The 27476-nt window shown below is 38.3% G+C and overlaps 1 protein-coding gene across 7 annotated transcripts in view; it reads left to right on the top strand.

Moving 5' to 3' along the window:
* Window positions 1–27476, top strand: part of LOC109055275 (ankyrin repeat domain-containing protein 1) — an 86539-nt gene that overhangs the window by 21074 nt on the left and 37989 nt on the right. For all 7 annotated transcript variants that reach the window (XM_042753616.1, XM_042753618.1, XM_042753617.1 and 4 more), the window contains 2 exons: window positions 6059–6421; window positions 19012–19188. In XM_042753616.1, coding sequence (XP_042609550.1) covers window positions 6059–6421; window positions 19012–19188 — 540 coding nt within the window. The remainder of the gene's footprint in view (window positions 1–6058; window positions 6422–19011; window positions 19189–27476) is intronic.

Here is a 27476-nt window from a genome sequence, read left to right as displayed (position 1 = left end):
TGTGCAGCTATTTATTATTATTATTATTATTATTATTATTATTATTAATAATTCTTCCATTTAAAAATGTGAAGTTAAATTGATCTTGCAATGGGACTACTTTTCTATGCAGATGAATATCAGTAATTCCTTGTCTCCTTTTGAGCATTGTGCAAAAAGTTACTAGATTTTTTGTTTGTATGTTTTGTTTTGTTCTTGGTTTGTTTTTGGGATTTGAAACATTTCAGAAATTTGTTTTACTTTTGTTTTTATGTGAGGTGTTTGGTTTTGGGGTTTTGTTTAGTTGTTTTTTGTTTCGTGTTTTTTTTGTTGTGTGTTTTGTTGTTGATTTGTATTGGGTTTTGTATTGTTGTGTTTTTATTTTTGTTTTGTTTTTGTGTGTTTTACTTTTTTTGGGGGGGGGGGGGTGTTGCGTATTTTATTTCGTTGTTGTGTTGTGCTTTGTTTTGGGTTTTGTTTTGGGGTTGTTTTGTTGTTGTGTGTTTTTTGTTTTGTTTTGTTGTTGATTTGTTTTAAGTTTTGTATTACTGTTTTATAAGGTTTTTGGTTTTGTGTGTGTTTTGTTTTGTTTTGCTGTTTTATGATTTGTGTGTGTGTGTTGTTTTGGGTTTTTGTGTTTTACTTTTTTTTTTTTTTTGATGCTATAAGATTTTTTTTATGTTTACAGAAGCACATTTTTCAACTTTCATTTTGTTTTTCTTCTATAATCAAAATAAAGCCACTCAAAGTAATGTTTAGTCTACATTTCATTCAGCTAGACTTCAAACTAAAGCCTGTTGTCGCAATACCGAACCTTCAGCTTAATTAGATTGCTGTAAAGTTTAACAGTGGAATGACTTCATTGCTCAAATATTCGGAAACATCAAATGCTTTAAAATTTCTGCAGTCCAAGACGAATCAGCCATTGTCCAGAGAGAGCCGAAGTACAAGTGGCCACATGCACACAGTGTTTCTTAATTAATTGCAAACGGCTTGGATTACACATCCGACCATTATTTATAGGAAAACAATTCCTTGCCAGTTACCAATCCTTGTGTAATGAATACCTATTGGAGCTGACTGTTTAAACCGGCTTGAATGGGGGGACATTTTACTGAGACATTCTTGTCTAATGAAAGAAATGACATGCCAGTGGACATGGAGGCAAGAACAGCTGCGACATGTGGAAAACTGGGATTTTTTAATGTGAGGTCTTATTAAAGGAAGCTTTACCACTAGTCTGATTGATTTCTGCTTTCTGGCATTATAGGAAAAAACTAAAACAGTTTGGATGAGGCTTTTGTTTGGATATGCAAATAAAAATGTGATGCACTTTTTACTGAAAAAAGAAAATCGTTACAAGCCTCGACACAAAGTGTAGCACTGAAATATACATGGCCACCGCTGAGGTCTTAATGAACATGAGCGCTGCTATAAATGACACAAAGCCCACTGGGATTTCTCTTTCCAAATGAAGTGTAGTGGAGGTTGAGTATGGACTGAAGTCTGACAGATGAACTGTGCTTAATGGCCACTTGCAGAGAGGTCTCATCTCCATTGGGCCGTGTACACACATCAGCAGGTGACTAAAATAGCCACTGCACTTGTCAAACTGTCACATTACAGCCTAATGAAGAGTAATCATGCCAGCGTTGAGTGAAATGTTATTCCTCAGCTAAAGGGTATTTGTGCTTGTCAACCAGTTTTAGATTAGCACAAAAAATGGCACATGATGCACTTATGCTGAAGATAAGAGGAAGTTAGTGTGGTAATGTTTGTTTAATGATGGTTCGGTGTGACTTGAGCAATAAATATGCCAGAATGGGTGACAGGGTTGCATATTTAGATTAAATTTAGCTATCACTCAGGAGAGCCTAGACAGTTTGGTACCAAATGTTGGTTTGTAAATATTGATGTCTAATGTCAAGATTTTATAAAATGTTTTTATTATTATTATTATTTCTTTTTTATTTTATTATTATAGGATACACATCATGCTTATGGTAATTTTATAAATTAATTTTCACCATTTATAAATACATATTGTAACTGTGTTTAAAACTAAAAACTTTATGTTTGATAATATAGCATATTTAATAGTTCCCTTTAAGTTGGTCACTCTCGATGTCACATCGGTGACCGACGAGTTGGGATATCACTTCGCTAGACCAGTCTACTTTGAGTGTAAACTAAACAAGCCAATGCACATTGGCATATAATTATTATAGCCAGCTGCAGCTGATTACAGCATGAGTATGAGAAGGCAGCAGGTACAATGCATGCCAGCTTTTCACTTTGGAGCCGAGCAACAACATTGTTCTGCTCCATCCAGTGTCTTCAAGTTAGCTACAAGTTCAATGCGCTCTTGGAAGCTTCTGGTGTTGGTGGTACGATGCTTCAGCTGTGGTCGTTCTGTGTTGAGCGAGTTGCGCACTTCAGGCTGCACTACCCCCTGTTGTGCTGCAAGAGGTCAATTCCCCTGTGCGCCTCAGCACTAAAAGAGCATTTCCCTAAAAGAGCCTATTTCTCTAAAAGAGCTTCAAATGTGCTTCTTTATAAAGACGATGGATCGTTCTTATAAGGATGCCGTTTCACCTATGCATTTCTGGATGATGGTCATGATCGATGCCTCTGGTGTCTGGGCATTAAGCACGCTGAGGTGGCTTTCATGGATGACTCATGTTACAACTGTGGGAAGATGACCTTCTCGGAGCTGTGGACCAGGCAATGCCTGAATCGGTTCCAGAGATGGTATTCTTTCCCAGGCCACCGAAAAGGTAAGTTCAGAGTGGAAACCTCAGCACTGGCTTCATGGCCGAGTCCCGAGGTGGGTGTGGAAGCGCGGCACTCACCGGGTCCAAGTCACACTGGCCTGTTGCCAAACCTTCACCCCGAGGTCAGATCTTACGTTTCTTCGGGCAGGAGTGCCCCTGGAACAGGTCTCCAGGCATGCTGTGGTCTACATGGATACCTCCACCGCTGGCTGGGGGGCCACGTACAACGGGCATGCAGTGTTGGGGTATGGACAGGCCCCCATCTGCACTGGCATATCAATTGCCTAGAGTTGTTAGCAGCACACCTTGCCTTGGACTGTCTCAAAGGGCGCTTACCAGGCAAGCACATGCTGGTCCGAATGGACAACACAGTGACCGTTGCGTACATGAACCGGTAAGGTGGTCTGCGCTCCTCCTTTGGAGTCGGAAGGCTCTGAGGTCATTTCGAGCCATTCACATTCTGGGCCTGCTCAACCGTACGGCCGACAAGCTGTCTCGAGCTACACTTCCGGGAGAGTGGCGACTCCATCGCCTCACGGTTCAGCTGATTTGGAGACGTTTCAGAGCCGCTTAGGTAGACCTGTTTGCCACTCCAGAGACCTCTCACTGCTAGTTGTTCTACTCTCTGACTGAGGGAACACTCGGCATGGATGCACTGACACACAGCTGGCCGCAGGGTCTGCACAAGTATGCGTTTTTCCCAGTGAGCCTTCTCACACAGATGCTGTGCAAGGTCAGGGAGCACGAGGAGCAGGTCCTGCTTTTGGCGCCGTATTGGCCCACTAGGACCTGGTTCCTCGAACTAGTGCTCCTTGCCCTTCCCTGGCAGATTCCTCTGAGGAAGGATCTACTGACTCAGAGACGGGGCACCCTGTGGCACCCACATCCAGACCTCTGGAAACTTAATTTCTGGTGCCTGGATGGGACGCGGAGGTTCTAGTTGACCTACCCCAAGAAGTAGTGGACACCATCACTTCGGCGAGAGCACCGTCTACGAGACACGCTTACACCTTGAAGTGGAACCTGTTTGTCGAGTGGTGTTCTTCTCATCGAGAAGACCCCCGGAGATCCCTGTTCAGGGTCGTGCTTTTCTTTTTGCAGCAAGGGCTGGAGCGAAGGCTGTCTCCCTCCACCCTCAAAGTCCAGGTTGCTGCGATTGCTGCATACCATGACCCCCTAGAAGGGAAGTTGGTGGGTAAGCATGACCTGGTCATCAGGTTCCTTAGAAGGTCCAGGAGGTTGAATCCTTCCTGGCCCCCCACCATACCCTCTTGGGACTTGTCTCTAGTGCTTAAATCACTACAGCAGGGCCCATTTGAGCCTTTGCACTCAGTCAAACTAAAGTTTCTTTCATTGAAAACTCTGCTCCTGCTTGCACTGGCCTCCATCAAGAGGGTAGTGGACCTGCACGCATTTTCGGTCGATGATTCATGCCTAGAGTTTGGGCTGGCTGACTCCCAGGTAATCCTGAGTCCCCGGCCTGGCTATGTGCCCAAGGTTCCCACTACTCCCTTCAGGGATCAGGTGGTGAACCTGCAAGCACTGCCCTCGGAGGAGGCAGACCCAGCCCTAGCTTTGCTTTGTCCCATCTGAGCCCTCAGATGCTACGGAGGCCTGACACAAAGCTTTAGGACCTCAGACCAGCTGAAGGGAAATGCCGTCTCTAAGCAGAGGATGGCCCACTGGATTGTGGATGCCATCACCCTGGCTTATCAGGCACAGGGTGTGCCCTGCTTGTTCAGGTTGCGAGCTCACTCAACTAGAAGTGTTGCATCCTCCAGGGCGCTGGCCCGTGGCGCCTCGCTGACAGATATTTGTAGAGCTGTGGGCTGGGCAACCCCCAACACATTCACTAGATTCTATAGCCTTCGTGTGGAGCCGGTATCTTCCTGTGTTCTCACCTCAAATGGGTAGTGGCACTGAGAGGCCCCGGTTAGTGTCGGCTTGCTAAAACCTCTCCAGAGAGTCCATATTGTAGACCCTGTTGAGCTCCTCTGTCCCCTCGGCAACCAGACATAGCGGAGCGTCCGGCGCCAAGCCTTCACTCGCTGTATCCTTGAGAACTGGTAGAAGGCTGGGGTCCATATGTGAGACCTAAGTGGATCCCATATGTGTAAAGTCTACAATATAGCCTCATAGCCCGTGTTTCCCCGGCAGACTTCTGCCATTTCCAAGAGGGTTACAATCACCTCCAATTTTTCCTATGCACCTAAATGGATGTTCATATGCGTATTTGCTCCCGAGACCTCCTTCAGGAAGGATGGAGCTTCCACAGCGTCCTTGTTCCAAGTGCAATGGGTATGTTTTCCAGTGTTATCCCAGTGTTATCCAATGTCACTGAGTGGGTATTGCTTTGACAATGTTGAGTGGAACTTCTTGTTGTGAGCCCCGGCTTACACCAAAAAGGGGCACAGGGCACTGGAAGGGGCAGCATCCATGGTGCTTTGGTAGGGAATCCCAATTTTGGTCACCAACGTGGCGTCGAAAGTAACAGACTGAAAGGGAATGTCTCGGTTATGTATGGTAACCTTCATTCCCTGAAGGAGGATATGTAGACGTCACGTCCCGTCGCCACGGCTGCTGTACCAAGGGTCACTGGCTTGGCTCCTTAGTGAAAACCTGGTATGCATTGCACCTGCTGCCTTCTTATACTCACGCCATGATCAGCTGTAGCTGGATGCAATAACTGCATGTCAATGTGCATTCGCTCGTTTAGTTTACACTCAAATTAGATCGTTTGTCGGTCACCGACGTGACGTCTCAGTTCCCTCCTTCAGGGAAAAAGGGTTACCATATGTCACCGAGACGTTCTTTTTCTAAAGAATATTGAATTTTTTTGCTTTCAGAAAGTAATAGAACAGCATATTGAACATGTAGCGTGCCATTGTTTTAAGAGATGGACCTGACACTTTAAAACAATAAATAAGATATTTAATGTTTTATGATTAATAAATAAACATCTAACAGCTGCATTTATAAAATATTATGCCATGAAAATGTTCAATTGAAATGGTAAAAACCATTAATAAATGGTATAAATGTAAATTACAAAAAATAATTTGCTTATACAATGTATTAATAAAATTTTTAATACTTCATTTTCAATAACTTTGGTAATTAGTGCTCTTTCTGATCTGACTTTTAATCACTTTCACTGATGTAACCTATTGCCTAGTGATTTATGATATGAAAATAAAGCATATTGACATTTAATTATCATCTCATGTAATTTTTTTGATTAAAAATTTCAATGAATTGACATATCTGAAAATGTACTATAAACATGTTCTGTTTTTTGCTTTCAGGAGTCTGATTTTTTGGCTCATGAGTTCATCCCATCTTCATCGCACACTTCAGGATCAGGCCAGCACATTTGTGAGGGGTTAAAATATCTAATTCAAGAGGGACTAGAGCCAGATGTCAAGACCACCACCACACCAAAACCAGCCCAGGCCTTCACAGAGGAGTCCACGGCCAGTCAAACTCAGGGTCAGGGGCTGGATCCCACTGAGAGACTCCAAGAACCAGAACCTGAACAGATCCTGGAGGACAAGAGGTCTGATCAGGAGGATCTAAAGCAAGATGATGAGACGTTCAGGACACAGAGAATGTGTGAATATGAACCAGAGGAAGGGATGCCAGCCGTGGTGGTCACCCAACCCGAAGAGGTGAGTGGAGACCAGAACAGTTCATCACGCCATGTCTTTCAAAACCAATATAACTTTTCTTGTTTCTTCTGTGGAATACAAAAAGAAACGTTTAGCAGAATGTCCAAGCTGCTTTTTTCCATTCAATGAAAGTCAGCGGTGACCGCAATCAGTGTTGTGGAAAGTTACTTTTAAAAGGAATGCATTACAATATTGCGTTACTCCCTAAAAAAAGTAACTTACGTAATTAAGAAAATTACATTACTTAGTTACTTTTTTGTGGAAATTAATGTGTTACGTTACTTTTGAGTTACTTTTTAAATCTGGGCAGGGCTTGCTTGTTTGTTTAAAAAAAAAAAAAGGAAAAAAAAAAACGCTCTTCTTTTACAAATGTGAAAGCGCTTTTTACACCGAAAGTGAAATGAATACGCTTCAGGCTGAAGCAAATGTAAATTCACATCTGTACAGTAGAAGGCGCAGCTCAAACAAATCGCATGAGGAATATGACGCAGGTTTTACATATTTGAAAAAAGTAACATAGATATTTTTTTGTAAATTTAAAAGTAATGCATTACTTTACTAGTTAAATGAAAAAAGTAATCTGATTATGTAACTTGCGTAATGCTCCACCCCCAGCTCTGACCGCAACTGTCATGCGCAAGATCGAGATATTCAGGGAAAACAACTTAAAATTCAGCCTATTTCAACACAAATAAATCAATCAACCACTGAGGCCTCAATTTTGTCAACACAAACATTATGGAATCAAAATGCTTATATTATTCTGGATCTGAGAATTACATCAATCCAACTTCGGACGGATCACTTCACCAAAATGTAATTTAATGCTTTAAACAAATGAGTGTATTTAATAGATGACTTATATTGTGTGTTTACTTCTGTGATTAGTATTCCTGCATGCTTGAGTGTATTTTTCTCAGTCTCTTTGTTCTGCTATATGTGTACAGTAGAGTCTCACTCTCACATGCAGTCTTTGTTCTTTGTGTAAATGTTATCTCTAATCATGCGCTGCTCGGCTTCCCTTACACATTTTGTTCGTTACAGATGTTTTTCTTCTCACATATGAAACATATGATAAGGTCTATATTTCTTTCATTAAATGTATGCAAATTATTATTTTCTCTTAGATAAGTGCTGGTTTTACAGCTGCTGTCATATCAAGATTTCTCAGAGACAACTGGAAGTTCACCGAATGTTTTTGCATTATTGACACACTGTTTTCCTAATTAATTTTGTTCAGTTGCTTTGACGAAATCTTTTTTGTTTAAAGCGCTATATAAATAAAGGTGACTTGACTTGACTTGTCCTAGTAAAAAGCTTAGTTTAGAATAAGAAAAATAAATAAATAAATGAAGGTGCATTTGTAATTTGTAGGCTACTAACAAGACAGGACTGCAAACCAAAAATATTATTTATGACTGGATTCCTATACACTTTAGTTCTTTCCAGGCAATTAAATCAAAATTATGCCTAGTTATTGCCTTTCTATAGTGCCTTTCTTTCTTTCTTTTTTTTAAATAACATTTTAGTAACCCACTGGAAATAAATCTTTAAGACTGGATTGTGTTTACATAGTTTACATATCTTGGATATCTTGATTGATTGATTGATTGAGTGATTGATTAAAAAAAAAATCCAAAACACTTTTCTGATCTTATTTTGAATATAATGTGCACATCCTTTCACATGTTTGTATCAAAATCTATTGCTAAAATGACATAAAGCTATGTGGCTCTAATAACTCCGATCCAAAAATGAAATTTTTATTATTTACTCACCTCAAGTCATTCTAAATCTTTTTTTTTTTGCTTTGCAGAACACAAAAGAACCAACCATTGAACTCTGTTTTATGGGAACAAACAAACAAACAGACAAACAAATAAATAAATCTGAGTGTAATTTCTTTGCCACAAACAAGATAGAATTGCAAACCAACATTTTTGTGCACATTCTTCCAAATGTCTGCATCAAAATCTCTTACCAGAATGTAATAACTTGGTCTGCCTCTCTAATCATTTCCACCAAAACAATGAAAACTCTATAATTTACTCGCCCTCATGTCGTTCCAAACCTGCATGCACTTTTTGATATTATGAAGAACATTGGGAGTCAACTAACACTGAATGCCACTGCCTTCTGCTGTATGAACAAAAAAGTCACAGCATTGAATTAAAAAAAAACAAACAAAAAAAGATAACAACTATTGTGCTCATTATTCCAAAATATTGGTGTAAAAAAATCTATTACCAAAATGTAAAACACAACAACAACAACAGCACTGAGACATTTCTCAAAATATCATCGCAGAATGATATATATCACAGCAGAAGTCATATATATTTGTAATAACAGCAGGGAGAGTACATGATAACAGAATCCCTTTCATTTCTGAATGACGTCATGAATCCTCCTTATTTCTCAACCCTCCCCGCCAACAACTACACTCCCTTCTGCTAAGTATAGCCCACTCTTGACAATCCAATCCAATCAAACCCCTGATGGATCCCACCATTAAATCTTCAGAAGTGACCTCTGTAACAATAATACCTCAATAATGCGGTATTATAATGTGCCATTTTTTTTTTTGGCTTTGTTGCATTTTGTTTTTTTATTTCTTCAGCACAAACAATATGCATTTGTGGAGCAGTATTTTATGGGTGCGTTTGCTCAGACACACACCTGTTAGTGTGGACGTGTGTGTGCGGCACAGTAATGATATGGGCTGTGCAGGACTAGATTGATGGCTCGGCTGGATGGGCTGCACTCTCTAAAGTGCCCCTGGGGGAGCCAATAGATAAATCAGTTTAAGCCCTGGACCCCATTTAAAAAGGCTTTGGCAGGTTAATGTGATATCCACTCCAATACATTATACCAGCCTCTCATTCAGGTAAATAGGCACTTACTCTGTTCTGACCCACACTCTCTGCTATCCAATTGTGTTTATTTCATTAGCTCATCCGTACAGAGTTTCCAATGACACAGGATTTCAATTGATCCTGGGCTGAAGATGATGGCTGGCATCAGGTGGCTGTGATGTGTTTAGGAAGTAGAAGGTGTCTGATGTGCTGTGACTTATGGGTGACGCTCCAGTGGCTCTGTGCTGGGGCGGATGGGTTCGGATCGGGACGGTCTGGATTTATCAGGGCATTCCTGTGTGTGACTGCCAAGTGTTCAAAGACAGTTTACAGCCTCAATCATTGATAAAATGGCCTTTAGCGCCTAGCTGCCTACCTAGACAACATTTTTAGGCATTATGGCCAGTATTGAGGTAACATGTTACGATGTATTACGAACATTATCAGAGTGATAGTCTCATAAAAGTGCCCATTATATTGATTAAAAATATATAATTCATAATTCATTAATTTCCTTAACTCACCTAAGTGGAAGATTTAGCATCAGAAATAATTTCCTCCAGGTGTGCATGTGGAACATTCCTCACATGAAGTCACTAAAATGAAAATATGAGGAAGAAAATCCCGATGTCTTGACGTTTTTGTGACAGGTGCAGTTTCACTGAGAAACTTGCTCATGTCATGTGATTCCACGAGTCACATAATAGCCTGCACTGTTTGTCACACATGTGCGAGGGAACACTGCTAAATAATTGCTCTGTCACAGTTGTGATGCAGCGGACCCATATTTGGCACTATTTTATACTTTCACAGCTTTCACAGTCTATGTTTTCCTGAGTTTGACACTGCTGTTTCTTTATTTTAGTTAATAAAAGGACAGTAAACAGAAATCTGAAATCACACAAATGAACACACACACACATACAGTATCTGCACTTTGAACTGCTACTGCGCTAAACACGGCCATGAAGCGTTTCTGTGGGGGGAGGCCAGCGCTCACCCAAGCTCTGAATATATATTGAATATTTGAATATTGTAGGCACTCGTTTGCATCCAAATGAGTTCTGCTTGTCTGGGTGATGGACAATTTCAACTTGACCCCTGTCTCTTTGTATGCAACCTACAGTTTACTGTCAAAAGCGTCTCATTGTCTTCGGCTCATTTGTGTGTTTACCTCTGGCAACCCCACATTTCTCAGTGTCTCGAAAGTATGGATTTTGTCTGTAAACATTGTATTTTATACCCCGGTCACACTATTGTCTGGGTGAAGTCATCTCCGGTCTATTGTTTAAAACCTTCATTCAGAAGCCATTGAGGTAAAGAGATATGTGGGGAAAATCTGCCTTTGTTAGAAAATATGACAAATATCACAGACCATCTATTAGTGGTGTTTGGTAAGTCAGATACACTATAGAAATGATTTTTCAACGTTGTAAATAAAACTAAACTATTGGAGTACATTTTATAAGAACATACTATTTCAGTCTTTCTACTTCAACATTTCACGTTTAATTAAAGGCGTTGCTTGCCAGGGCCATTATAGTGCACTAAAACTAAATTCATTCTAATAAAATTAAAATCATAAGAAAAATAAGTAATAATAATAATGTTAACTAAAAATAAATAAAAATAAAAAAAAGCTGGTTAATAAAATAATAAAAAAAATAATAAAAATAAAAAAAAAATTAAGGTCAAATAAAATAAAAAAAAAAAAAAAAAAAATAAAGTTTTATGCCAGCTGGTTAATAATGCAAAGTTTCTCACAATATATCTAAAAAAAACAAAAATAAAAATATTAACAATAAAATAAACAATAATAATAATAATAATAATAATAATAAACCTATAATAGTATCTCAATGATACTAAAATAACACTGTTACCAGTCTAATAGTCTACTCAGTAAACACACAGAGAACAGTTTGAACTTGCACATTTGCATCCAGACCCTGACAGATTCAACAGGCACAAAGATGCAATGCAGTCTGCGGATTAATTTGGTGACTGCTAGTCTATGACGGGCTCCATATCCCGTGTGTGTGTGTGTGTGTGTGTGTGTGTGCTTGTCCAACTGAAGCCTTTCCAAATGACTTCACCAATCACTTGTGAGAGCAACCAATTGGCTTCTCAAATGAGAAATATAAAGATACCAATATTATGCATGAAGTTATATTGGACTCTCAGAGGGCCACTAAAGAAGTAATTCCCCTCGGATGGAGATACCCGGTAACTAATATGAATAATATGAATGCAAATTGGATTAAACGCCTGCATTAGTGTCTGATAAACAATTTACGTTGCCAAGTGCTCAGAAGGGATGCAACGTTTTATCTTGAGCTCTTGTTTTTGATAGACTGTGTGATTGAATTCACTTCTGTGTACTTTTAGTACTTAAAGACTTATTACTTAACATATTCTATGAATGCTTTAGGAATGCATTCTTAAAGGGGTCATATGATGCGGTATCAAGTTTTCCTTTCTCTTTGGAGTGTTACAAGCTGTTTGTAAAGTTGCAAAGACTAAAGTCTCAAACCCAAAAAGATATTCTTTATAAAAGTTAAGAATTGTCCACTCCTTCCTGAAACGCCTCATGTCTCCACAAATCTACATCACTGTGTGGGAAGATTTGCATAACAACGCCCAAATGTTTACGCAAAGAAAGAAGGCGTAACTTTTATTCTTGCTGTAGTATTGTTGTCATGGAGACGCTGTGTGTTTCCAAATATGGTAAGGGGCCTAACATTTCCATCACACGCTTGATGTATTCGGCCAATCACAACGCACTTGATAGCTGGCCAATCAGAGCACACCTCACTTTTCAGAACGAAGAACTTTGTAAAAATCGACGCGTCTCAGAAAGACAGGGCAGAGCAGAGCAACAATAATATATGGTATGTGGAAAATAATATGTTTTTTGAAAATTAAACCGCATAAGCACATTACATTACATTACACCAAATACACAACACTGGTGGTATAACACTTCTTATCTTTTCACAAATTATAGTATCCACGGTCACAGTACATTAAAATTTGTATTCATTACAATCATGTAGCTCATAAAACTGACTCTAAATTCTGATTGAATGAGCCAGATTTTAGACCATTGTAAAATGCCCGTAAACACATCTGAGTAGCTTGGCAGCTTTAAACAGTGATGTTTTATTACCAGTGTTGGGGAAAGTTACATTTAAAAGTAATGCATTACAATATTGCGTTATTCCATAAAAAAGCAATTAATTGCATTACGTCGTTTTTTATGAAAGTAATGTATTATGTTACTTTTGCATTACTTTTGTAACCTGAGCTGAGAACAGAATTTTTGGAATGTATATATAAAATATTGAATCCTCCTAGTGAGATGTGTGTGTGTGTGTGTGTGTGGGGGGGGGTGTTTGCTAATTAAAGGATAAGAGGCTTGTCTGTGCTTTACTGAGAGGGCAGTTCATTGTGTCGGCCTTTCTTGAAGCATTACATGCCAAGAGTTGTAGAATTAACATCTCTCACACTGCCTTCTAAATGTTATTACATCTTTCATTCTTCTGAATGCTACAGAATTTTTAGCATTTAATGGGTTGTTATTTGAGAACAGTCAGCACATATGTGGGATCTGACTATGTATAACACTCCTGGTCTATATTGTACAGTGTAGTATGCACTTCCATGTAGTTGCCATTCACTATATACTGTAACTTAGTGGAGTAGTAGTATTTTATTTATTATATTCTTTTTATTTATTTGGTTAGTTGATATTTATCTAATTGTTGCTGTTGTTATTGTGCATTTTATAAGGCCAAATTCGTTCATTTTTGTAATAAAAAAAAAACAAAATCAATGCAATGCCATGAAAATTAACAGTGACAGCAAATATGTGTTTAAAATTGTGAAAAACGTTAAATGATTAACCATTACAGCATCTAAAACATGCACCTTTTCTTATAAATTCAAATCAATTTTGTAAATATGAAAATAATAATTAACTATGCTACCTTAAAAGATATTTTGAAGAATGTTGGAAACCAAACAGTTGCTGGTCCCCTTTGGCTTTCATAGTATGGGAAAAATACTGATAAAGTCAATGACCACCAGCAACTGTTTGGTTACCCACATTTTTTCAAAATAGGTGTGGAAAGACGTGAGGGTGAGTAAATGATGGCAGAATTTTTATTTTTGAGTGAACTATCCCTCAAAATATGTGTGTAGGGCGTAACAAAATAAATGCCTAAAATGAAAATAAATAAAAATAAATCAGTGTTTGTATTTAACAAGTTATATTTTTAAAATATTCTATCCATTTTTGTTGACTTTTAATCAAAATATTTGAAAATGGAGAAACTATGAGACAGATCAGTCTCAAGAACTACAATTATAACTTAACTACAAAAAAATTACATAAATCTTAAAATTAAAAATCACACACAAATCTAATAATAAAAAAACGGATTACATCTTAGTTTCAGTTTTTTAGAGTTTGTGTTGAAATTGAACTACAAAAAATAGTACAGAAATCTTCATGCTATTGACATCACAACCCTGAGCTCATTAGCATATGGCCACAAACATTTACATATCAACATCAATTGAGTACTCAGCACTGTTGAGTGACAATGTGAACTGTGCTGGACACAGGTCATTTAAATTCAGACATCTTAAAGGTACAGTAGCAACAAAAGTCAACTGTTTAATTTACTCCTAAGGGTTTACATCAGAGAGAGGGGTGAAAATGGGCAATGAAATTAAATTCCTACCTCACTGTTGCAAGAGACCTCGGCTAAGTTTGTAAGTGGACTTCAGGGAAAAACATTAATGCAAAAATTAAAAAATGCAGCATGTTTCCTTTAAAGGTTTAGGAGCGATTATGTGTCTCTGTAGGGTATTTAGCAGTAGACTGCTAGCGGGGTGCAGGACGTGACGTGCTATTATGACAGCCTTTCAGGTGTGATGTGAAACGCGAGTGGTAGTTTCTAAAACGCACGCAGCATTTCAGCAGAGCTCGAGGTAAAACTGCTCTCAATGTGCCAGACTCACGCTGCGATGTCATCGCATATTTAGCGTCGCGATTGTAAAAAGTTGAGTTTAGTAACTCGGAGGCTCACCCGGAGTCGTCGCCTGTCAGAAACGCCTTCGCTTTGGCTCTCCGCTCGGCCTGTCAAGGTGCGCGCGAATCACAGCGCTGTTTATTCTCTTTGATTTGTCGCAGATGTATGCAGTGCTGTTGACACGAGATTCTCTTGTTATTTTACGTTCAACATCCTCCCCCCAAGTTTATCTCTCCCCTGTTCTCATTCGAGCAATTCAGTTGACTCTTGGATCTTAACACGTGTGAAGAGTCTTCAGAAGTGTGGCGCTACATGATCATCAGAGATAGTCGTTATGACAATGCTCCAGTTGTCGTTCACACTTCTGCTCACTTCATGATACTGATCAAAACAAGCAAAGTGAAGCTTTAGTTTCCTTCTCGCCAGTACATGAATACTTGCACAAAGTTAATTAGGCCTCAGACTGAACGTGTCCGCAGAGCTTTTAGAGGATTTTTGACAGGTCTGTTAAAGGACAGCAATAAAGAAGATGAGAGAGAGAGTAATGTTTTCCGGTTATGTTAGATGTACTTTATCTCATCCGTGCACGTCCTGCTTGGATGATCCAAAATAACATGAATATGAAGAGAAGTGTACAGGTGACACATTTGCATGTTTTGGAGACAAATGGAGGTATGGTGAAAAGAAACTATTACCCTTTTGTTCCTGTAATCAGGGCCACATTAATCAGGGCTGTAACTCCCTGCACACTTTCATTTCACAGACTATGCGTAGACCGAATCCCTACACATGAATGTAAAATTAAACTATAAACTGAGGGTATGTTAACAATGTACTAAAAATGACAATTTTTCCTTTTACTTTTGGAAAGTTTCACTTACAGACGACAAGGTCAAAACGATTACTGTTCACTCAGATCTGTGAAAACAAGTAAAAACACTGTATTATTCCTGCCAGACCAGTAGGTGGTGATGTCACTTTGTCATGAAACACGTAATACGCATGATGTCACCGTTTTCTCAAATTCACATTTTAGTAGTTTACACAATAACTGTATTGTTTTCAAAGACCTGCACATTGTTGTGTACATGTTTTTAGTAGAAAGCGTTGTTGGGTAAACATGGAGTTTGGAGTGGGATCTGTTTATTCAACTAATGAACAACGTGGGAGTGTTTGGGAAATAGATGGAAGTTTTGCAATTCCACAAAGATACTTCTTACCTTTAACCAGGTGAATTTCATGACTTCACCCAAAAATGATAAGGAAGCAAATGGTTTCGTTTGGATTTCATTTTGTGGTTTATGGACTTTGTTTGTATTCTCGTTTCCCTATTTTGTTCCCTTTTTTTCCTCTTTGTCCGGGTGTGTGTGTGTTTATTTGAGGCTGTGTTTATTTGAAATACAGAAAAAAAACTGTACTACTTTGAAATATTATTACAATTAAAAATAATTGAAGTTTCAATTTATTTCAAATTGTAATTCATTCCTGTGATGACAAAGCTGATTTTTTTTTCATGTGTGTGTTACGTTATCCTTCAGAATAATTATAGTATGCTGATTTGCTGCTCAAAATAATTTCTTTCTTTTTTTTTTTTTTTTTACAATGTTTAAAATAGTTGTGCTGCCTCAAATATTTGTGTCAATCAATCAATGTCTAGGCCTGTCCTGACTGTACAATATGGTACTAACAATTTGACAGGTAAATATTGTTAATTGTCATAAAAATAATTTCACAGAAATATTTCAAATTGATACTAAATGTGGTTCTTGGTGTTTTGTTTTTTGTTTTGTTTTTTGGGGAAGGAGTGGGTGCTACAAAATGTAGATCTGGCTTGTCTTTTTTTGTCTATTTTTGAGTCCTTTCATAGTTACTTTATTTGTGATTATCAATCAACTTTATTCTGATTGCTGTCAGTAAGAGGGTTAGGCCATTTTATAGTGTAAATTGGTGTCATAATTATGTAAAGATGCAGCAGTGCTGTTTCTCAGGAGTAATTACCTGCACTGAACTGATTGATGTGTCTCTTTTATTGAATGGCTCGAGTGTGTGTGTGCTTTACTGTTGGAGGAGAGTGTTTTTATAAGTGATTTGTGTGATGAGAGTGTTTCAGTAATGAGGTCCCGTGGGACTCTCACCGGGTAATTACAGTCTCTATGAGATATTAAACTGTTTCCTGTGTCTTTTTGTTGGGCTTTAATTGCATGCAACAAGTAAGGCGAGTCTTTTCATTCTCTTCCATGGCACAAACGAATGTAACTCGCATCCTGTCTGTAAAAGAATTGTTTTATATGATAAATAGCTTCACATAAGGGAATTTTAAGAGATGTCCTGGAGAGCTGAAAGACTTCGTGTTCTATTGAAATTGATAGCTGAGGTTTGTTTCATGTTGAGGATCTGTGTTGATGTGTTGGGGGAATCACACTGGTTCTGCACTATTCTCGTTTGAATTGATTTTTGAAAATATTAATTTGAACAGTAAGCACTTAGACTGATAATTCAAAGTAACCACCTAAACTAGATCATTCAAAATAGTGTCCTTAGTTTTGATGAACAGTATTTTAATAGCCTACATATTTATATTTCAATGCTTTTACATTCTCTCACAAAACGTTTGTGTTTAGCTGAGAAACTTTGCGTTCACTCACAAAATATTTGTATAAGTATTGGAAAACTGTATTTCATTGCTTTTGTGAGCAAACACAACATTTCTCAAGGGAAATGTGATAGTTTTGCAAGAGAATGCAAATATTTTGTAAGAGAATAAAAAGTTTCTTTGAGGAACACAAATGGTTTGTGAGTGAATGCACAGTTTCTCATGGGAAAACAATACCTTTGAACGTAACACTTATGTCAGAGTGTAATGGATTATCAATAAAAATAATGTTGAAAATGTAAGACAAGGACTTTGCTCCTTTCATTGCTTGTTGAGCGTTTTTTGCTGTTCATTGCATTCAGAAATGAGCTTATAGCCAAAAGTGGAGTGGTAGGGTTTAAGCAGGAATGCATGATTGTTCAGCATATGTCACAAAAAGAAAGAAAGAAAGAAAGAAAGAATAAGAAAATGCCTGTTGTTTTCACTGGAGGATCTATTACAATTTCATTGAAGTCGGCATGAAATGGAAATTGCAATCGTATTCTCTATTTTGACTTGAGAGAAGAGATCAAAATTAGTTGTTTTAATAAACACTGCAATATTGCACAAAAATTACAATTTAAACATTACAAGGTCTAATATAATGTCAAATCTGAAAAATATACAACCAATGAATCATTCCCAATACATCCATTTACATCAATCCATCCATCCATCCATCCATCTATCCATCCACAAACAACACTGTGACTGAATGAGTGACGCCTTGTTCACGTGTTGGTTTCCAAAACCTTCACCTTCTCTGCTCCTCTCTGGTGGAATGAGTTGCCAACCTCCACTTGAACTGCTGAAACCATCACAACTCTCAAGAAGCAAGAGAGTTGCTTTTAAGTTTAAAGGGGTCATATGATTCTTTTTTTTAAGATCATTATTTTGTATATTTGGAGTAACAGAATATGTTGAAATACTTTAATGTTCAAAAAACACATTATTTTTCAAATACTGTACATTATTGTAGGTCCTCTATGCCCTGCCTTTGTCAAACACGTCTGACAAGTGCAGTCTGCTCTGATTGGCCATCTGACCCAGTGCATTGTGATTGGCCGAACACCGCAAGCACTCTTCGGAAATGTAACAGCCCTTTTCATAATTGCGAGCTTTATCTTTCAAAATAAATGTGAAGACAGTTAATAATGTCCTTAGTTTTACCATCAGTTCAAGCCTGAAAGGAGAAAAGAGTCGCAACAGACACAGTGATGAAGCTCCTATGTGTTTGCAGTACACAAGCCATGGACGGTTAAGACAGCTGACTCTACACGCACAAACACAAACAACCTCCAAAACTCCCCATCTCAACATCCAACACCAAATCTCACACACACACACACACACACACACACACACACACACACACACACACACAACATGCAAAACTCCGCATTTGAACAGTCTATAGCAAATACTTAAACTAAAAAAAAACATACTTAGCTGATTCAGAAGCACCAGATTGTCGTAGCAAAGTCAGAATTACCTCCTCTACTAGGTTCACGAAACGGTTGTCCATAAAATGCATTGCTGTTCTGTTGTAAGTAATCTTAAAGATTCCTAAATGCATCTACTTTCAGAAGCCCAAATAAAGTGCTTTTGCTTTCGCCTAGATACACACGGCATCTCCCTGACATGGCTGCTTCAACACTAACTGCGGTTACTGAAACCACTCCTATATTTCCACATAGTGATGTAGAGATGTGGGGGCATATTTGAATGAGCCATTTTAGGGGGGCGTGGCAGAGTCTTAACTTTGATAAAGAATATCTCTCTGGATTTGAGACTTTAGTCTTTACAACTTTAGAGATCTTCTTCATGCACCAAGAGCTTGTAACACTCCAAAGAGAAGGGAAAAATTGAAATAGCATCATATGACCCCTTTAAACACAGTATGTTGCATTTAATTTGCTAAAAGTTCATTTTAGATAGTTACAGATTTACTATCTAAATAGCTATCTCAGAATTAATTAGAATAGAAACAGAATAGTAACATGAATTCAGTGTATAATTTCTCTATTTTTGCTGACATTTTGAATGTGTATTTGTGTATTTCAGGTCTCATCAGACCAGGCGGAGGACATAAATGTATCTGTGACACTTGAGGACATGATTCACAGTGATTCCAGTCGCAATGCGAGTCCCAGCGATGGCACTGAACTCAGCAGCAGTGACCTGCTGTCTTTAAAAAGTGACACAGTATCTCTGCTCAGTGAATTGGCCATGTCATGCAAAGTTAGTAAACACACAAACAATGTCTTTTTTTGTCCTATGCTGGGTTTACACCACATGATTTTCAAAGTCGTTGGATCGCTGCTCTTCTCGCACTGCATGACTGTCTGGGGTTCCATCTAATTACTGTTGTGTGCACATTACATGACAGATTGGATTGTCAGATCTTAGCACGTTTTTAGACCTCTTGATTTGGGTTGACATACACAGCCGTTACAGACTTAAGCATGGTTTGTTTGTTGCCTTTTATGGTGCTACACACTCTCATTGAGGGACAGGCTTAAATGAGTGATTTTTTTTTTTAAACCAATATGAATATCTGGCATGAAAATTCAGTCAAATGTTTGCATCCAATTTCTCTGTCCAGATCAATGCAAAATAACATCAGATGAATGAAACTGCAAATTCACTCTCTGACAGTAGGTGCCACTTATGCTAAAACAGAAATACAGTTGCAAACAAAGGAAGTGTTGCACAAATTTCCATTAAATGGTATTCATGTTTTCAAACATCTGTTTGGATTTTTATATTCACTGTGTGTTAAACAATAAATTACAAATACAAGAGTACAGAGACAGAGCCAGATTCTTCCTCTGCTATTCACTGTTGCTTAGAAAAAAAGTGGCAAAAAAGGTGGCCCGCAGAAAATGTCTCAGGTTACGCTGTAAAAAATAATCCGTAAAATAAACGGTAAAAAACTGGCAGCTTTGGTTGCCAGAATTATACCGTAAAAAAAACGGTAACACGTTTTAGGTTTAACAGTTTTATACCGTAAAAAATACGGTAACACCATTTTAGGTTTAAGGATTTTACCTTAAATGTACAGTTTAATACCATAATTTTACTGATATAATATTAATATACCAACTTACTGAAGTACCGAAATCGGTTTTGTCCCTTTGTAATACACTGGTAACCACCAAAAGCATGTGGTGATGAGAAAGTCACGTGATGAAACAAAGCCCATCACAAGCAGCTTTTAAATAAGATACATAGAAGGTGCACAGTGTCATTCACACAAGCACTAAACACCATCATGGTGAGACTCATTAAACTGAAATATGCAATAAACATTGATTTAACAACATTATATGTAACATACAACCCTAATAAATGTAACAGATAAGAAAAAAATAAGAAGAAACATAGTTATTTCAAAGAAAAAACATCAAATTCAAACAAAATTTGAAATACAACGCAGAGAATTCTGGGAACGTCAGTTTACGTTTTTTCCCCCTGTAAATTTTACAGGAAATTACCGTTAACCATTTAACAGGTTTGTACTGTAGCATTTTCACAGTTTTTTACCGTTAAAATCACAGTCATTTACTGTAAAATTACATGTAAAGTCCAATACAGTTTTTCACCGTATATAGTAGGGGAATTTACCGTAAACCATTTAACAGGTTTTTACTGTAGCATTTTTATAGTGTTTTACCATTAAATTCACAGTCATTTTTTACAGTGTACGCATGAACCATGGTTCCCCGAGAGGAAATGAGATGCTGCGCCCCTTAGGGGGCACACTGGGGAATGCATCCAGCATGACCTGTGTCTTAAGCGTGTGTGAAAAAACGGCAATCCTATTGGTCCACATGACCCATGACGTCATAGGTGGGTGCCCAGAAGTATAAAAGGGCACCTGCTAAATACGTCACCAACTTAGTTGTCTGAAGGAGACGTAAACAGGCAGGCCGAAGGCATGGCGAGGGGGCGCAACATCTCCTTCCCTCTCGGAGAACCATGGTTACATGCGTAACCCGAGACGTTCCCTTTTCCACACTGCGCCCCCTAGGAGGCACAATGGGGAATGAAATCCAACCATGCCGTACCGAAGGGCATGCCTATACACCTGGTGGGAAAGCACCAAGGAAGTGACAGACACACACCAGGCCTTTCCTCAGAAAGGGGTCTGGCCACTGACGCCACGGGCTGCTCACATAACCTGGCAGAAATGGGGAACCCGATTTAGATCAAGGGGAACATAACACCCAAGTTAAGAGCACAGCCAGGGCCGCTGCTAGCAATTTTGGACCCTATGGAAGAAAATGAGGTTGGGCCCCCTACCGCTCCCATTCCACACCAAACATACAAGCTAACTTATAGATGAACATACAAATTAATGAAGACAGCGTTATATAATTATGAATGTTTGTGCTTTTTTGATTTTAGCTTAATAATATTTTTTTCTTTAATATTCTTATTATTTTAAGGGGATTTTATTAAATATTAACTTCTAAATTATGAACCATTTATCTTCTGCAATATCAGGGTGTAACCTCTAGATGGCTTTATAGCCCTATATATAAATACATATAAATACATATAAACCATTTGCTGCAGAGTACTTCAGACATAAAGCACGTTACTTGTATCAGGCTATTCATTGATATATATTTTTAGACATGATTAAAGACCACATTTAGTAAAAGTTGAAATTGAAATGTTGATTTGAAGTGTCAGTTATTATTAAATCTGGACAGAGAAAGCCTTTTGTTAGGCTACTCATACTAGCTACAGTGTGATCAGTCACACGAAAGTCATCAGGATAAATATTGGCTCAGTGTGACCAGGGCAATATTTTAAAACATAGAATTGAGTGTTTAAATAACACGAACATAGACATTCTGTGGTTGAGATGTGTATCCTATTTGAAAAATCTGCATCGCAATCAGCAACTGGTAAATTGAGATTCAAGTAGCTTTACTGGCATGCTAAAAAGGCTTTACAAAGCATCGACAGCGCTTCGAAACAATGGTCTTGAGCATTCAAAGCTACAATTCATAGTTTTCAGTCACATGACTGGCTCGAAGACCTATCAGGCAAAACATCCATAGAATTGCAGCAAAAGCTTTCACAAATATTTAGATCTTTTGAAGCAAAGACTTACATCTTCGTTGAACTTAAAGACATCTCCTATTTAACAGTTTACCATTCGATCTCACTCAGTGACTCTAGGCTGTGTAGGACGGGATGGAACCATGCAGTGAATGGGGGGGGGGGTTCCAGGGATTTTGCTGAAAATAAGCCGTAATTTAGTTTTATTTGTAACTCTTTGGTGGATACATTTATGATTTCCATTGCAATACTACTGGTACTGTTACTGCTAATAAAACAGATTAAGTGCGTGGTCCCTCAGAATTGTTCTAACTCCTAGCTAGCTATCCTTAGATAGCTATGTCCTCAAGGTCTTATGAAGGCTTATATATCAGAATAACAATACACAGCTAGCCTAGATGGCCAGGCAAGACCTTCCTGGTTTACATACAGAAATATAAGCACATAGACGTGAGAGGGACGCAGGCTTGATTTTTGCCTTGTAACGGTGTTGCCGGCCAAGGAAAAATTCTTTCACCTGGTGTAGCCTACTGGTGGAAGGTGCAGAGGAAACCTGTGTTCATTACATGCCCACCATTCGAGAGGACTCCCCATCGTTGGAATGTCAGGCATCTGAAAATAATCTTGAATCTCATCTTCATTGGTATTTGGCTGCTTTGTCGTAGGATTGTGGCTTTTGTAGTTACATCCAAAGAGCTCCTCAAGATCAGCCTCAAGTCTTGGTTTTTTATGCTCACTGGGCAACGCATTGGTTGTCGTGCTGCAGTTGGCAACCTCCTGTTCACCTGTGGTGACAGTGAAATATACATCAAGAAGTGGTTTACTATGGATTATTAGCTCACCTGAAATTTCTGAATGCTTTGTCTTGCTGTCATGCAATGAATCGGCGAGATGGGATTTGGCATCCTGTAATGTTAATGCACGCTTGAGTAGTCGATTGTTTCCGACAGTGCCGAATAGTGGTTAAAATAGTCAATCACTCGACTAGTCGACTAGTCTATGCAAGCCCTACATGAGGCATAGATCATGTGTGTCCCCAAGTGTCAGAAACCTTGGGCACGGAGGCACACACTTTCCACAAGGCTCACCTGCCTTGGTCTTAAACACACACTTCAAACAGATGGCTCCGCAGACAACATAAGTTGGTGACGTATTCAGCAGGTGCTTTTATACTCCCGGGCACCCGTCTATGACGTCATGGGCCACTTGAACCAATAGGATTGGCATTGTTTCATACATGCTTCAGACACAGGTCATGCTGGCCACAGTGAGCCTACAGAACTCCAAGGAATACTAAATGAAAGGGAGATCCAGGTGAGCTAGGGCGGGAACTTCCATGCCACAGAATGAACAGGGGAACTGAAAACAAATGCTTTACTTTGTGTAGGTCTGTTAGTTAGAGCACAGAGTGAGGAATGAGGAGACGAGGAGTACATCAAAACAGGAGGCTTTAATAGTATCATCAAAGGGTAACATGAAAACACAGGTAGCACAGTTTGACATAAACAATACCAGACAAAGGAACTCAAAACAGAGAACACTATTTAAACACATGACAGGATAAGGGGATGATGAGACACACCTGGGATCAATAGAAATAAATGGGGAACACCTGGAATCAAATAATAAACAATCAGGGAACAGGAACCGGAAGACCAAACAAGGGCATGGAAACACATGGGGACCAAAAAGCACACAAAACATGGAACATAGTCTGACAGGTATACATGTCAAACCAGCGATAAAAGACTACAGATTTTAGCCTAGGATTACAGGAATCTTTTCAGATTTTCAAAATTGAGTCAAACTTGCACAGTGTGAGCTTTAGATTGCGTCTTTGAAAATTCACTACACAATTGTCACTCGCATGAATGAGAATTGATTTGCCTCTGATTTCAGGGCATTTGTCAGCAATTTCCACAAAACTGTCGTCGACTGAAAATCTGGGCTAAAATCCTGTGTGAAACTGACATTAAACTGATTCCCTCTGCCCACCAAAAATCAGCACACTAATGGCTCATTCACACAAAAGCTTGACGGAGGGCGTTTCTGAAGTTTGGTGCTAACACGACCGTCATAGTGATAACAGCCAACCACATTAGTTTTCTGGTGTTGCATGCACGCGATTGGCTGGCGTCTGCGCTAGGGTATTTGCATAAGGCGATCCGATTGGAGGATGCCTGCATTGGCGCTTGAAAAGTTGAAAAGTTTTCAACTTCTGCCACGAGCAACGGACCCAACGTGGTGCGACGGACCCACAATTTATTTCGCCAATGCTTGAAGTCACTCCATTCAAAGTAAACGAGAGGTGTTGACACCTACGCCCCATGTGAATGGGCCGTAACAGTCACTCTGAATAACAGCAACAGCATATCAACAAGTTAACAACCCTTGCAACTCCCTGGCAGCCACACATTACATTATATTGTGTTTGCAAGTTTTAAAAAGGCAAGCTCATATTAAGAAATAAAAAAATAAATAATTCCAGTTCTCTTTCGTATCTCCGGGTTTCATTTGCTCAAACAGCATATGCTCATCATTACATACTCAAGTGCATCTCTGGCTTTGGCTCATCATGTTTTCTCAGCTTGTCTTTTGTAATCCTCTTAGAGGCTCCTGCTTGTCCTGGCTCAGTGAATGTCTTAACCGTACAGTGAGGATGGTCACCCCACTGATGAGGTCAGCCCGGCCTGCCCTCCTGTGTCAGATCTTAGCACGTTTTTAGACCTCTTGATTTGGGTTGACATACACAGCCATTTACAGGTTTAAGCTGTTAAGTGTATTGCAATGTATTTTGCCCAATTTTGTTCCCCATTGCATAACTAAAATACCCAAATTTAGCTTTTTACTGTTTTGTAAAAAAAAAAATCAATTACAAAACAACAATTTAAAATATTTACTTAACACCTATTGAACATTCTAGCAGACATTGCACCAATTTAACTTAAAATTAATAAGTTATGTACTGTATTTCTTTTACTGTACAAATATATGCAGCCTCACTGAGCAGAGGAGAATTATTTTAAAACATTAGAAAATATTTCAGATCCCACAGATACAAATCTATTACAGATTTGAAAACTTTGTGTGAATGTTATATTAAATGTATTAATATAGCTGTTGTAATTATTATTATCATTATTATTGTCTCACTTTTTAATTTTATTTTACAGAACAGCAGTAAAATTACAATACAAATATTTATGAATGTTGATGGAGCTTTTACTTTGGTGGATTTTTTTGACCACAGCAGATTAATAAATTATTTTAATAAGAATTTGGGAAGAAGTTTGTTGCACGTATCACATTGTCACATTCATGCCTTGTGAAAATTCATAAAAATGTTACTGAGTAACTGACAAGTAACACTGTTTCAGTGCAAATTATCCTCGCGCTTTGAACTTTAAAACCCTGGCTAATGAGCTTGTTCAGCGTTGTTTGAATACATGCAGTTCATGCATGTATTAGAAAACATAACACTCTGCAGTTTATTTATTAATAAAGGCAATTTCGCAATACCAATCATCATACAGTAATCAGCAACAACCACCCCTTCCTCTTCTCATTGAAGACATGCGATGCAGTGCTAAACTGTCTCTTGCTGTCAGTGCTTGTTATGATTTTTGCATCTTTCTCAGAGAGTTTTAAATGCTTCCACACTGCCGACTTGTCTGCTGCATTAGTGCACGCCTCTGTTTGGTCACGCCATTGTTCGGTACAATTTATTTTATAAATTTTTTTCGCTTATTCGGCCGAGCACCGAAATAACTTTTTTTCGTATTTTCGGCCAAATAATTTCAGTTGCCAAACCTTTGGTGCATCCCTAGTCAGAAGTATAAATTATTATATTAATTTAAAACAGGGTTATATGGGTGGATGGGGGAAACAGCAGACAAGCTTTTTGAAAATCCAAATTGATTTTCTGCCAGTAGGAGGTGCTTTGTCAGAAATATAACGGTTTCCCAGTAATGGCTGTAAACAAAGCAGCACTGCACTCATGAATGCTCCCATCAGATAAAGTTGAAATGCAATCGATCTTTCTTGAATTAGTATGAATGAGTAAAGTTTTTAAAACTATAGCCTATAATGTTGAAAATGTACGAGGACGTCCTCTGATGAGTTACCAAGGTAAGCCTATGTGCGTGGCCCAGGCCCAATTTAACCCCTGCTTATTAACATGCCTATTATTAACATTTTGGCTATTTATTAGTACTTATAAAGCACATATTCTGTATGACATGATCATATTCTACATCTCTAATCCTTGCCAATACCTAAACTTAACGACTACCTTACTAATGATTAATAAGCAGCAAATTATGAGTATATTGAGGAAAAAGTCAAGGTTAATGGTTTGTTAATGGTGAGAATTGGACCTTAAAATAAAGTGTGATTGCATTTTTAATAAACACATAGTAGTACTTTTAATTAACACATAGTAGTACACATAGTAGTTTTAATAAACACATAGTAGACTCATGATTAATTTTAGTGAAGTAAACTGTAAAACTGTCAACCCTGTCACCATCAACCCTGTTTTCCACAATTCTATCCCAGCATGTGTTAATATATATTAATTTAGCTTGAGATAACAATATACAAACATGTATCAACATTAAAGACGTTGTCTGCCTGACACAATATTTAAAATCATACAGAAATCTTCAAAAATATTATTAGAATGTAAAAGATCCATTAAATTGCAAACCAATTGCCACCTATCAAGCTCACTGCCTTTTACCTTCCACTGATGCCTTAAGCCTGGTGCACACTGTATAAGTTTGCCATCTGAGACAAATTTCAGGGATCGTAAAGGATTTTTTATTGTCTTAGGGCACAATCGTGAGTCTTTGATGGCCTAAGTTGACATGTTCACCAATAACAATGCTCTTTGTGGTGAATCTTAACCACCGGTGGAGATTTTTGTCCCAAATTGTTATTAATATAAATACTGACTTAAAAATAGGCTGGAAGAGTACATAGTTGTGCATTTTCAGTAATATATTATATCAAATCAAAATATAAGAAATATGTTTTTTTTTTTTTTTTTTTTAAATTTGTAAACTCATTAACAACACATTGTTCATTACTGAAGTGAACTTTATCCACTTTTGCTTAAGAAATGCAAATACAGAAAGACACGTTTGGTGTGCGACCGACTTGTCAACAATGAATCGCTGAAAAAAATACATATAAAAATAATTCAAAAAAAAAAAAAAAATATATATATATATATATATATATATATATATATATACACACACACTGTATAGCAGGCTTTACAAGGAAAACATCTTGTATTGCAGTGACATCCCCACTAACATCCTGCTGAAAGAAAATATTAGGGCAGCCGTGGTAGTAATCAAGGCTGAAACAACAGATATTCTTCCTTTATCCCGTGATTTCACACTTATCTGAGCCTGACCTCACTGCCACTCCTGGTAGAAAGAAGT

This window comes from Cyprinus carpio, chromosome B25 (assembly GCF_018340385.1).
Source record: "Cyprinus carpio isolate SPL01 chromosome B25, ASM1834038v1, whole genome shotgun sequence".
In the NCBI taxonomy this organism is placed as follows: Eukaryota; Metazoa; Chordata; class Actinopteri; order Cypriniformes; family Cyprinidae; genus Cyprinus; species Cyprinus carpio.
Note: the sequence above shows the minus strand (reverse complement) of the source record. Positions and strands in the feature narration are given on the sequence as shown.